We start from the raw sequence: 14,009 nt of genomic DNA on the forward strand, positions 1-14,009 counted from the left end.
GCTGCTTAACAAATGACAGCCGATGACGGCCAATGACGGCTCGAGCGCCTCATAGCACCGCACAGCATTTATTATGATATCGTGAGCAGGAGTTGTTTTGCTTTTCCTGCGGCGTTGAATTCGTTCCTAGTACTCCGGCAGTCGGGTATCCTACGCGTTTGGTTGAATTATCGACGCCGCGACGCCTGCCATCAGTGCAAATCAATCCAGCGATTGTTTACGACTGGGCATTCGTGGTGTCAACGCCATTTCATCGTCCTGTGAACGGCCGGAATCCTGCGGCTGCACATTTGCACCATCTGCAACTGCAAGTAAGTGCATTTTTTCGTTATTCAATGCGCAACACGGCATATGTTGCCGCAGTCACTCGCAGTCCTGTTAAAAGATGGTGGATGAGCTTTCCATCAACAAAACTATTTATAATTTGTCGCATTTTATTTGATTTTGCGCTTTTTCCGCGTATTTCATATACGTCAATTGCATACAGATACAATTCAATAGATATTTGTATTGGGTTCGAAATTCATTGGAAATTAATTGAATTGTTTGTCAGGCAAGTTATTTATAGGCATTTACTTTTATCATCTTGATTTCGTTCACGTAAACATTTCTTCCAACTGCCAAACAATGTTATTTTAGGTTGGCGGAAGACGCAGTGGTTTTACGTGGTAACTTTCCTTTGTTTTAAACTGTCAAAAGTTGACATAATCCAATGACATAACCTGTCATTATCAATTTAACTTGATTTTTGTAAAAACACTGTTTAATTCTTCATTTTCTTCACTGATTTTTATAACTTTTGCATAAAATTAAACTTTTACGAGATTTTACGAGATAATTTAGTTAATAATAAAGCTAAGTTTATATATTTTTGGCATTGAATGCCAGCGCCACCTATGTCAGGTTATAAAGGTTAGATAAATGTCAAAAGTGACATCTACAACACAAAAACCCTAAATTAACGTCATTTGTGTTAGATTGCATGAAAAAACTAATAAAACTTTTATTACATGACGACTACAGCGTAAAAATCACTGACAATATTAAATATTATCAATATTATTATTTACATAATAATATTTATACGTAAATATTGAGTCAATATAATTTTTGTCCGTCAACAACATGTTTACGCGTTTTTATTGATACATTCTAATACAATCCGACATCAATACATAATATTGATGAGATCTGTGTTTTCCAGCGCCTGAAAATATACCTCTTCGCCCTATATCTGCGCTCAATCAAAATGGGCAACGCTGTCAACGCGGGGGCGGACAACGAAGAGCTCACCGACAATCTCTGCGAGGCGGATTACATCCGCACTAAAAAAATCGAGCGCATTTTCCGCGCCGTGGACCGCGGCGAATACATCCTGCCCGAGTATCGCGCGAATGCCTACCGCGATCAAGCATGGCGCAGCAATCACCTGCATTTATCAGCGCCATGTATCTACAGCGAAGTGATGGAGGGTTTGGGACTTGGTCCGGGGATGAGTTTTTTGAATTTAGGTTCCGGGACTGGTTATCTCAGTACATTGGTGGGACTTATCTTGGGATGTAATGGTATTAATCATGGTGTGGAGTATTATGAAGATGTCATTCAATACGCCAATAAGAAGTTGGAGGATTTCAAGCGCTACAGTGGCGCTGTGGACGAGTTTGACTTCTGCGAGCCGAAGTTTATTCAAGGTTAGTGTTTATGAATAATTTTTATGGATTACATTTGGATGACACATTTGATTGTGATATTTATGGTATCATATCAGAGTGATTAATACGGTGAATAGAATGCTGCTATAATTAGAATTCTTTCAATGTTTAAAGCTAATAAAACTAAGTTTATATTATAATAGCATTAACCCGCGGCTTCGCTCGCGAATATCTAAAATAATGAAGTTGCTTCCGTACGCGTCTGTAGTCACAGAAGAAGTAACAATGAAGTAGAATGGCGGGAAGTTTAAAATGGCTGAAACTATAGTCTATGGAAGTATAGTGTACAGTCTCCATAGTGTAGTCAATTGGATTTGATGTTGACGTAGCTGTCGGTAATACAGTGTGATAATACAGTGTGATGGTACTATAGTACTTAGGTTTGAGCTTCATTGCTGGAATGCTAGATGGCGTTAAAGTAGTCAAATAGCCAGATGCAGAGGTATTATTGGCTAAACTATTTCTTTATTTTATTTAAAAAATATTTTTTTTTATTGAATAAAAAGTAGCCTATAACCATTCGGGGACCACTAAGAATATGTGTACAAATTTTCATGATGATCGGTTAAGTAGTTTTTGCGTGAAATTGTAACAAACATCAGGATTTTCGCATTTATAATATTAGTAGGGATTTTTGGTTGTGAAAGGCAGCGCCATCTTTGTCAAGTTTTAAAGGTTATATAAGTTTTAGAGTTTTAAGTTTGATGTTTTTATTATTTTTGATTTGATACTAGTAATCAGACTCAAATTCACACGGGAATAGATAAAAATATTAATATTCTTTAATTTTGACTTTGTTAATAGGAAATTGCCTGTGCCTTACGTCTGATCGTCGTTACGACCGAGTCTACGTGGGCGCAGCGTGTCCAAGTGCATTCGATAGCTATCTGAAGAATTTAGTTAAAGTGGGCGGAATTCTCGTCATGCCCTTCCATGACCAGTTGCTGCAAGTTCGTCGTGAAGCAGAAAACACTTGGTCTGCGACTTCTTTGCTGCCAGTCAGTTTCGCTACGCTTATTCTTCCCAAAGAGGACTGCAAGGACACTTTTGATCTATGTATGTCAAAATTTTACCTATAGACATATTATTAATCAGTTTAATTTATATTTTATGTGTTTTTAGTGGATTTGCAACCAGATTCCTTGGAGAAACTCTGCCGTACCAAAATCCGCAACATTTTGCGCACCACCATCGAATCCGATCACCCGGAACTCTGCCGTCCCACTGAGCGCCAAGCAAAAAGCCCACGCCAACGCACCAAAGTCCCCGGCAGGCGTCACATGTGCCGCGAAATGGAGGACATCTTCATGCGCTGCTCTGCTTTGGAACCACAGGAAGCACCTTTGATGCCAGATCATTCGAATTTAATCCGCGACATCATCTTCAACTCGGATTCTTCCACCACCACCGAGGAGGCTGATGGTGAAAATGACGAAAATGACAATGAAGCAGATGGTGAAGGGGAGACTGAAGAGGAGGATAGATCTCACCTGCATCACAATTGTGAGAGGGCGTCTGCACATGCACAAGCACAGGCACAAGTATCAACTAATAATCATAATAATATAAGCGCACAGTTAACCCAAGCGTTATCAAGCGTCCCGGGCGTGAGTGTAAGTCCAATTACAAGTCCTCAACAATCGCAGCAGCAGCAGCGGATGAAATGCAGAAAATTAGATAGTGGTATAGGTGATGAAGACTCGAATGATGAAGAGCAGGCTGGGGATTCCGGGCAGGCGCAGAGCAAACGGTCGAAACTTGGCTGGTTCAATCGTTTCATGAAAAGAACGCCTGAGAGTGGTACAGGTACGTCGACAAGTGTTGATGAAGAATCTCTGGTTGCTGTTGTTGAAGAGGTGATGGAACAAGGCGAAGTGATAGTGTCACCTCTGCTTAATCTGGACGATGATGACGATTCTTCGATTACAATCGAAGAAGACGATGATTCCGATGAGTATCCAGAGGAAGCACCTGTAGATAATGAGCATTATCATAAAAGACGCACGGTGGAAAGCCCATTCACCGATTTGATGTGTAAGAAGATCAATGAGTTGCCTCTGCCGCCGACGCTCAAAAGTTTTCTGAATTTCTACCGGTAGACACCTTAACCTCAATCTGCAACCTAAATCTTGAAGTTTTTGTTTAGGTTATCCACTGTTACGGTGTTTATTGGTCGGATTACAACTTGATTCTTAACTATTCTTATCTCATTGTTGTTTGTTATATGTTTAATGTAGTTTTTAAGTTGTTATTGTTCATTTTATTGCTTATGAATGATGGCGAGGGATTGAGCGTGTGATTGTGGCAAACATGACTGAATTTAGCGATGTAAGTTGTATCTGGGAAAGGCCGATGGTAATGCGAATAGCTTTAACATTTTCTAATGTTTGTAAATATTTGAATAATGTTGTGTCATTTCGGTTTCCCACTAGCATAGCGTTCAACGTTTAGTGAGTTGATCGGTTGATTGACGGTAGTATACGTTGAAGAACGTCGAAAGTAAAAGTGCGCCGGTTTGCAGTTTATAATTAGACGAGAAGTTACACGAAACGCGTTAGGTAACACATTTGCATACTAATATTTATCGCAATCGCATAGATAGGTGAGTAAGGGACAGATGATTATTGTAAACGAATATATTGTACAAATTTTGAATAAAATCCTTATAATAAATTGTATTGTATGTGTTTTTTTGTCAATAGATTGTGCAATCATTTGGTTTTGATGACAAGTAAATTTTAAGTTGGTAGCACTGTTTTGCAAACAATCATAATCTGCAGTGAGAAAAAACTTCGTTTTAAGGTAAATTCTACTAAAAACATTAATTGTTAAGTTAATTAAGATTTAAGACATCAAATACAAGTAATAAATATAATTTACAACTTAAAATAAGCTAATTTCTTCAATTTTTGTGTAATTGAAGAGTAATTTCGAGTTTTAATGTAGATTTAAAAGAAGATAATCAAAAACTTTTTCTAACAACAAATTTATTAAGAAAAAACAATAATTTTACAAAATAATTGATGTAATATGTGTATTTGTGATGTAAAACAGGTAAAAGTCGATAAATGAAAGTTAAAATCGATATTAATTTGATCCTGTTGAGGTTATGTATGAAATTTGGTTACAACTGTCAATCTAGTGACTTTTATCAAATAGCAGAAACAAACCAAACTGGTAACAAACAACCGTTTGCGCTCAACTTTTCTCAGCTGAAAATTACACGATTAAACATCGCTTAGAATTCGACACGTCGGTTATATAAATATAAATAGTTTCGTTGAGTACGCTAGTGTCGACCGTCCAAACTTGCTTCACCTGTGCGATGCAGTGATGCAAGTAATTTTATTCAATTATCACACAATTGAACTAACCGCGTTTGTACATCACACACATGTTTACTGAAAGTTTGCAATCGAAAAAAACAAAATCGTCGACCTTTCGAAAGTTTGTGACCGGCGACGCGAGTGCGCCAAACGTATAAATTTAGCGACATACGGGGCATTCCAATCGGTAATTAGGTAAGTGCTGGCCGCGCGCAACACACGCAGTAAGTTTCGCTCGCGAATGTGTGCCGCGCGAGATTTGCGACGGGGTGAAACTTGCTTGGTGGTGTTGAGGGAGTCTGGGGTGCGCGCGGATTATTGATTTTTAACGTAGTTGGGCAACTAAACTTTCTAAGCGAGGCGTAAACCCTAAAAACTTAAACAAACCATCAAAATACATAATTTAAACAATAAAAATCAATTATTCACAGTGAATCAGCAACTTAAAACAAAGTTTAAAACAATTTTGAGTTTATTTTAGTAAAATTACGCATAAATAAACAAGTTTTGTTTCATTCCGGTGTCATTCCAGTTGAAAACATTAAATATCAATATGGCGTCGCGTGTTTAGTGAATGTTTCAATAGTTTTTCATGTTTCCGTGCGAGGAAACATCGTAAAAGTTGTGAAAACTTATGCAGGTTAGACAAGCGCCGATCGTGCACGAGCCGCGCCGAAGGACCAAAGCGACCTGTTCACAGATGAATCATACATGTGTTTTCGTCGCGTCTCTGTCGCACTTGCGCTTGGTGCAGTGCGCGCGCCCTCGGTGTGCTCGCAAGTGCTCGCGTCCTGCTGGCTGGCGAAATCTCGCGCTATCACTTTCTCCTTTCTTGTTTTCCGCCGCTTTCTTCGCCTCGAGTTGTGTGTGGTCGCGTTTTCCGCCAGTAAACCACCGTGTGCGCCATTGAAAAACATTACAACAATGCACACGCATTGATGTGTCGGCGCGCAGTGTTGAAAACCAGCCCGTCAAACTTTGTGCAAAGTGATAAAAAGCAACGCTCCTCGGCGCTGCACTGATAAGTAAACATAACCTCGAAACTTGCCACTTGTTAGTTTTGAGCGGTTGTTCGTCGGTCGCGAGTTTGTGCACACCGTGCGAAAGTCGTCGGGAAAAGTGTCCTGGATGGTGACGACGGCGAGCAGAATGCGTCCGGTAATTGTTACATGTTGTTCGGTGATTGTTTTGCATGTGCGGGCGATTTAATTAAGCGATTTCGGGGGGCAGTGGGTGGGATGAGGGGTGTTAGAGAGAGACAAGTATATGAAAGAGAGAGATGTGAGCGGTAGCTCGCCGCGGCTTCATCTAAACTTTTCCTGCTTTTTATGACTTTGCGAAACTTCCCGCAAACTTTTTATTCCGCGTTGTTCATATTCGCAAAGTTTTGTCTCTTGGCGAATCAGTGAATGCGTTGCCTAGCAACCGTTTGATTTTCATTTTAATTGCGAATTTTAAATCAAATTTATTTATTTTTTTTTTTTGTTAACTTCGTTAAATTAAACGTATTAAAGTGCATTTTGTGTGGGTGGCTTGCAGTGTATTGTTGCCCGCCGCTCGTCACGGGAACTTTGCTAACTTTGCCCGGCGGCGGCAGAGGCGGCAGTGAAAATTGCACAATGCGCGTTTGCGAAGTGTGGTTGTGTGTGTGTTGGTGTGTTTAAGCGGTACTCACACATGCGCGGCGGTTAAACTTTCCGCAAAGTACTCGAAACTTGCCCGCCGCCGCTGCCGCCGCCGAGCGTGGCACGCTGCGAGCTGCGGCCCGCTTAATAACTTATTGATTTTATTTCTTGTTTTTCTTTTACGTTTTCAACGGCATTTCAAATCAACTTACACAAACATCAAATAATAGGAAAACCGGAAAAGCGGAAATTAATTATTAAGTAGATAAAAAATGATTATAACTACTTAATTTACATTTAATATTTATATTCATATTTTTCTGACATTATAAAAATAATTTCCGGTTAATATTTTTAATAATTTGTAATTAATTAATAATTTTTTTAATTAATATTTTCAGATGATTGTGATTTGTGCATAAGTGCATAATGACATCGTCGAAACGCCAAGGACACTCAATTGAGGACCTGCTCGAGCTGCCGCCGCGATCGAGCGCGACCGCGACGCGCACCACGACGATGCTGCCGATCGTGGCGGTCGCCTCGGCCGCCTCTGCGACTCTGCTCACCGCCGCCAAGTCCAAGTCCCCCACCCGGAAGTCCCGCTTCAGCATAGCAACACCCAAAAAGGTAGGGATATTTATTACCGCTCCTGCTATTCTCTGCATTCTGCATTTACCCTCAACATCCTTTAAGTATAGTTTGAGTTTTTACTCACAGATGGCGCAAGGAGTTCTATTACAGAATTATCCTCGCAGGATATTTAGTCGAAAATTTAATTTACTTGTATAAACTGAAGTTTATTTGTTTTTGTTTTTTCTTTACAAAAACAGATGAAATAATTTAATCGGTGTTTAAATTGATTTTAATCGTTGAAATGTGAATTACGAGTTATTACAAGAGATCAAAAGGTGAAGATGGTAGTCGCCACCCCCGAAGGTTAAATAATAATATAAATCTTAAGACGTCCGTAACAGGGTGTAAACAATAGGCTCTCATAAATTGTGGAAATTTTGGTAATCTGGCACTTTGCTCCGCGCGCCGCTTCCGCTCCACCGGGCACGCATTCTCCACCCCCCATTATCCACAACTCGCGTGTCGCAGGTCGAAGTCCTCGCATAGTCGCCGAGGGCGACTATTGCTTTATTATTACATCCACCGAGATGTTGAATCTATGAGGACGCGCATATCTTAAGAGGGTGTGGGAGAATCTAAGAGGGTTGTCGACTCGACCACCCCCAAACACTAGACTCATTCTTGCATACCCTAAATATGCATTCAACATTTGCATTGCGATAATTTATGATTTATCGATTAAAATTTGTAAAAATTTGCGGATAATCATAAGGGATGTAATTAAGGGATGAAATGGTGTGACATATGCTTCCAGTTGATGATTGCATGATGGAGACGAATGTCTTGGGTTGTTAACCACGTCGGCAACAATTAAATCTACGTATTTGTCACTTTTATGGAGTGATTACGAGCGCAATCAAATGGTAAAGCCGGGGGGCGGCATGTGGGTGGTGATGGTGTTGGTGGTAGTAGTGGTGGTGTTCATCTTCGGATGGTTTTATCGCCTTTCACGCACACATCAAAACCGCAATCAACACATCGCGCACCGGTTATTCCCGCAAGTGCAATTTGCCGCCTCCGACGTCGTTTCCATCTTTGCATGCGCGACATCATCGTAAAATTCCGACTTGCACGAATAGAGACATCCACACGCGAGCGCATAAATGTGGATGCGTCGCCGCCGCCGTTGCCGCCGCCAGTTATTATGACTTAGCGTCGACAAAAAGGGGATTTCTAAGCGTGTCGAACATGTGTATTATGAGAGGCGGCGGCGGCGTCGGCGTCTTTTTTCCGTCTTCCTTTTGTCTTTTGCATGCGCATCCAGTGGCGGCGTTATTGAATTCGTATGGAAATCGTGTTTTGATTGCGTTTGATTGCCGCCACCACCCCCGAGGTTTCTCATGACGTGGGTAATAAAATCATTTTTTATTATCTCCCATGTGTGCGATTACATGCCGATCGACGAGTCATAAAAATGACATTACTATACAATCACTTTTTTTTTCGTTTGCTTGGCACGCCACCTACCTGTTTATTTTGCAAGCGCAAATAGTGCATTGTTGAGGTTATGTAATTCCATGTTGTAACTTATAACGCTATTGAATAATTCCCTTTATTAGCACATCTTGCGGGCTTTCCCATCGAATCTGTTATTCACTGGCGGCAGTCGTGCGAAAGGACGAGATTGTCCGGGGTTGGCGTTACTCACGGATGCATGCATCGGGGACGGCATGGCGGTACAATACCACCATCATAAGCACATGTCGTAAGATGTGTAGCCTATTAAGTGCGTCCGCGTGCATGTGCGTCCATTCAACCCTCTGGTGCATTCCTTGATAACCCCTTTTCTTAGTAAAGGGGTGGCAAGATGTCATTTCTTGGCTAGCCAAGGTAATAAATTAGGTTTAGTTGTTTTTACACAAAATTTAACCCTTTACATTAAGCGTTTATTTGTATATCTACAAAATTTTGAAGAATATTAAATTTAAAGATTTGTATGCCGCCACAACCGCCCCCTCAAAGTTGAAAATCGCAATCGACTTTCGAAAGTCGTCGCCGAGTCCAATTCTTAATGCCTGCAGGAAATGTCTGTTTTCAACTGATAAATACACAATACCGTCGTGCGCTACCGCCGCCCCCCCTACCCCCGCCTCGGCAGCAGCCGCCACCCCGCCTGGGTTAAACGTTTAATTATCCCTCGGCTCGCGCGGACGTTTTGTGCGATTGCGCTCGATTCAATTACTAGTCGCTCATTGAATAAATAAGACTTTTTCGTCCTTGCTGCTGCAGGACGTGCGGCGGGCTGCGTTTGAAAAGCGTGCGAAAAGTTTTGCAATTAATTTCTATGAAACGAAATGGGTTTACCTGGCCGAAGGTGAATCGCAATCCGCAAATCCGAGGCGCGAATGTTTGCGAATAACAAATCCCGGCCCGGTCGGGTGACGCGCAATCAAAACAAAATCGAGTTTTCGTAATGCGAAATAAATCAATTTCAGCGCGCGCGGCGGCGAATTGTTTGCAAATTTATGTTAAATAATTGTAAAAACACGCGGCGGGCGAAACGTAAATATTTGAGCTGCGAGAGGAATTAGTAGCAATTTTGTTGATTTACGGCCAGAAATGGGAACTCGCGCGTGTTTTCCGCCGAAAATCCTGCAGTGGTATCATCTTAAACACTTCCTGTTCGGTGTGTGGAGTTTTCTTTTTTTTTTTGGCTCCTTGTGCGTAGTTTTTCAACTTTAAGGACTAAAGCTACAAGACTTATGAGTTTATGATTTCTGCGAAAAACATCCGAAAATTCTTTCGCCGTGGTAAACTTTAATCGCATTCAAAATGCACTCGGCGTGTGCAGGATTTTCGCCAGAGAGGAAAATCCTGCCTCCCGAAAACAAAAAACAAGTTAATTCCGCCGCATCCAAAGCTCCGAAGCGACATTAATAATGGATAATGGATAAATTACACGGCAGCGTATTCCCGTCATGACTCCTCCGATGGGCTCCTTTCATATTCCGCGCACAAGTCGCCGAAGAGGGCGGCGGCAGTGTGGCGGCGGTGACTTTGTGGCGGTTTTCGTAAGAAATCGCCGTCGGCATCCTTGCCTCCCCGGCATTATCTGTTTGTATCTTGTGTGTGGACTGCGAACTAAGTCCGAAGACTTCGCGCGTCTTCAAAGTTTCCCTTTTCCGTCTTAAAGGATACGTTTGGGGGCGGCATACCTGATCGCAATGCGAAACCGTGCGAACCGCAAGACGTCTTTGCATAACTACGTGTATCGCATCGGACAAGTGGAAGACGGACGGACAACACGAGTGAGTGTTCAACCCTTTACGTCCGCCTCCGCCCCCGCGGACGCGCATTAACAAGTTCGTAAGAAACATTCAGCGCATGACTTATTCAGTGCCTTATTTCGGATGGCAATGTTTTGAATGGCAAAGCAGGCCGGCGGAGGCGGCTGCGACGTTGTAAACGGCATGTAAGGGATGTTTTTGGTCGAGACGCCGGCGACCCTTCTCTTAGATTCGCGTTTTACATATCTAAATAGCGCGCGAATGCATGGGAGAAACCGCAACGTCGTCACAAATCGACTTCTTAGCGTCGGGGTGGTTTTTGGGGGCGGCTTGTGAATATTGCACAGGATGTTATAAGGGCGAGTCGAGCGCATTAACCGACTTTAAGTAACACTAAACGGCGCAAATCTTTTAAATTTATTGTTGCACTTTTCATCCCTTAAGTGGAAACTGCACCAAGGGGTTGTTTTAACCCTTAAAATCACGAATTAACCTAAATATAAATCATTTAAATACAAAATCTTTTAAAACTAAAACAACGGAAATATTTATTATGTTTTTAAACATAACTCGGGGGCGGTTTGAAAATTTGAAAACCTAAAACAAGCTGAATTATTTATTTACATGTCGCTTGTATATATAATTTGTTTGACACATTGTGATTTGTTCCGAGTTGAATAATTCATAAGAACGACTGCTTATGCCTCGGAGATCCTCCTTGGGGGTTGTGAATTTTTAGTGCTTGTGTCACATTGAAATATCGCATCGAATGCATTGGCCGTGTCGCGGCGATAAATAAGCGTGACGCGTGTCGCACAAGAAAACTCGAGCCTCTCGCAGGTATTTACCGCCGGGTTAAACCGATTCGCCGCCCCCGAACGACACGAATATATGTCGCATGCGGTGGAAAAAATGTCGCATGCCGCCCTTTGCGGCACGCGACGTGTCACGATATGCAATCAATTCGATAGCGTAACAAAAAAGTATATTTATATACAGTGTGTTTATATTAATTTATTTTTTGATTTAATTTTTGTTTGGTTTTATAATCCTTAATCTTAATTAGTAAAGATTGTTGGAGCAAACAAGCGGAGTGCAGCATGCGATATTAAGTCCTTGTGGGGTGGTTTTACGGCGGGTGGTTTTTCGATCATCTCTTTTCGATATTGGTGTAGCGGCCATGGTAGTAACAGCGGAAGATGGATTACGTTCGGCGGCGGCGGCGGCGGTGGCGGATTCGTTCTTTGTTTATTCCTCGCGCATATTTAATTATGTATAGACCGCCGCCGCAGCCATCAATATCGTGAATAATGGAGAAGGGCCATCTATATTCAGCGCGGAAGCGGTTCGCGTTCGTACTTTTGTTTTTGTTTAGCCGCGCGGCGGCAACGGGCGGCGGCACTCCTGCCGCCGTGGGGCTTGTAAGTTGCACGTCGGATTAAAAGTTTTGCGCGCCCCCGTATGCCGTACGGAGCGTGCACACACACATACATGCGCTACCGCTGCGCGCCGCCTCCGCTGTTGTTTGCGGGAACAGCAGGAACGGTCGTATTGGGACGCGCGTCATGCACCTATATCCTGTGAGTCCGTGCTCGGAAAGCTCTCGACGTCTCACCCCACTTGAACAGCCGCCCTCAATGCCACCCCTTTGGTAGGTTCGGACCTAACATCTTCAGCAACATGTTAAATTAATTTCGTGCGAATATTTTGTGGGAAATATGAAATTTTTTTGAAATGTTTGATGTTGATAGTCAGTTGTCATCCTTCGTCATCTGGGCGCGCGTGGCTTTGGTGACAAATAGTGGCTTTGTGTTTGGGCGGCTGGACGCCGCCACCGGCGACAATAGCTGCTTGACTTCCGGGCACTCGACGCTCTTGATTAAATGCGTTCGCACTGCCAACGTGCCAACGGCATCTTGTCCACACGTATTTTGAATCTATAGGCGCGACATATTTACTTAAAAGTTAAATTACTCGAAAACGGTTTGAGTTTTAATTATTATTCTTTGAGCATTTGATTCTTTAGAATCTTACCATCCTTGATTCTAAATATTTCTTTAGTTAGCCTATAACTGCAAAAGTTATAAACAATTAAAGTTTGATTTTGAATATAATTTGAAAAATGCTGCTAATTTTGCTGTAACACTTGGTATAAAATAGTTAAAATCAAAATCTTGATAAAATCAAGTTTAAAATTTAATTCTGGTCATTAGTACGTGGAAATAATTGAAATGTTTTAATTAGGTTTAAAATTATTTACAAATAACTTTATTTTTATTAAATTTACATCAGTTTTACATTTAAAACACAATCAAATAATAAAATTTTAAACTTTTTGCTTTAAAAAAATTAAAAACGTGTCCACTTAAAATTTAAGACTTTTTACGATAACATATTTTTTTCGTTGCTAGAGGGTAGAAACCCCTGAAGACTTTTCTTGGCCTTTGTTTTTCTTTTCTGTGACTTATTCCGTCCTTGGTGCTATCGTGTAAACGCGATAAAAGTAAAATATTTGCACTTGCTTCAAAGGCTACAACTTCCTGTGCGTCCTGTGCGCAACAACCCTTCCCAGGACATCCATTGTGATTTTTCTAAGGTTTTCCGCCGTTGCAGCTCTCGTTGTTGAGGGTTGTTTCCGCCAGAAATTCATGCGCGTCGTTATTAAAAAATTCAAAAGTGGCGCGCGCGAGCGCTAATTAAGAAACTCTTGCACCTTGTACGGCAAGTTTTCTCGCGTGTACCACTCGAAGGCGGTTTTGCACCCCCCGAGTGCCGCTTAATGAAATCGGTGTGCGCGCGCTGCACCGAAGACCGTAAAGTGTGCTTGCGTTATCCTCGGACATGTTTGCGACCAGTGCGCAACCGAATAAACAACGAAGCTTAATAACGCTGGCAAATTGCACCCCCAGTATGGTAGTGGTGAAGCAGCAGCAGTAGAAGGAGGCGGCTGCTTGGTGGAGACTTATTAATTAATTAACAATCATGGTATAGCGCACAAGGCGTCGAAACAGCGCGAGAAAATTAAAATTAAAACGCCGGCGACTAAATTACGACTACTGCCGCTGCTTTTCATCCCTTAGAGCTTAAATTTCTCCGTATACTTGATGGGTTTGGATTCTTACATTCCCATATTAAAAATTGAGCAATACTTGAACATTGCCACCCCTGCGCACGCGAAGAAAAATCACGACTAACAGAGTGGCAACGAAACGATTACGCCGCGCCATTCGTTCTAATTAACTCGCAACGCATCTCGGCTAAATTAATTATTTAATTAGTGAAATCACGCCGGCCGAGGCGGAGATATCGAGCCGGATATCTTGTCCGCGCGCTTTGGGAAACACTTGAAAAAGAGTGAACGACACAACCCTTGTTTGCACGATTCATATTTCATTTTGGGGGTGCGCGATATTTTTTAACCCCTTGGTGTTTTTTTAATGTAACTGCAGCGTTAAAATTGGACGTGACAAATAAAAATTAAGG

At 41.8% G+C, this 14,009-nt stretch overlaps 2 protein-coding genes across 2 annotated transcripts in view; both read left to right on the forward strand.

Moving 5' to 3' along the window:
- Positions 1-24: 24 nt before the first annotated feature.
- LOC135804329 (protein-L-isoaspartate O-methyltransferase domain-containing protein 1-like) lies at positions 25-4,385 on the forward strand. Its single transcript, XM_065318161.1, has 4 exons — positions 25-311; positions 1,205-1,691; positions 2,517-2,768; positions 2,835-4,385. The coding sequence occupies exons 2-4, from the start codon at positions 1,250-1,252 to the stop codon at positions 3,809-3,811; spliced, it is 1,671 nt and encodes a 556-aa protein (XP_065174233.1). The 5' UTR covers positions 25-311; positions 1,205-1,249; the 3' UTR covers positions 3,812-4,385.
- Positions 4,386-5,804: 1,419 nt separating this feature from the next.
- The window catches only part of LOC135803780 (uncharacterized), a 117,937-nt gene continuing 109,732 nt past the window's right edge, over positions 5,805-14,009 (forward strand). Inside the window, exons 1-2 of the mRNA XM_065317473.1 lie at positions 5,805-6,196; positions 7,065-7,293. Of these exons, the coding sequence (XP_065173545.1) occupies positions 7,093-7,293 (201 nt within the window). The 5' untranslated portion in view covers positions 5,805-6,196; positions 7,065-7,092. The remainder of the gene's footprint in view (positions 6,197-7,064; positions 7,294-14,009) is intronic.

The sequence above is a fragment of the Atheta coriaria genome, unplaced genomic scaffold (assembly GCF_025399875.1).
Source record: "Atheta coriaria isolate IRGN ID8LTWV9N9 unplaced genomic scaffold, Caltech_Dcor_3.1 hic_scaffold_3_pilon, whole genome shotgun sequence".
In the NCBI taxonomy this organism is placed as follows: domain Eukaryota; kingdom Metazoa; phylum Arthropoda; class Insecta; order Coleoptera; family Staphylinidae; genus Dalotia; species Dalotia coriaria.

Excerpts from the sequence above, each read along its gene's own strand:
- LOC135804329 (XM_065318161.1), top strand. The coding sequence starts at position 1,250 with ATGGGCAACGCTGTCAACGCGGGGGCGGACAACGAAGAGCTCACCGAC. Across the intron at positions 1,692-2,516 it reads CGAGCCGAAGTTTATTCAAG|GAAATTGCCTGTGCCTTACG; the intron begins GTTAGTGTTTAT and ends CTTTGTTAATAG. Across the intron at positions 2,769-2,834 it reads CAAGGACACTTTTGATCTAT|TGGATTTGCAACCAGATTCC; the intron begins GTATGTCAAAAT and ends ATGTGTTTTTAG.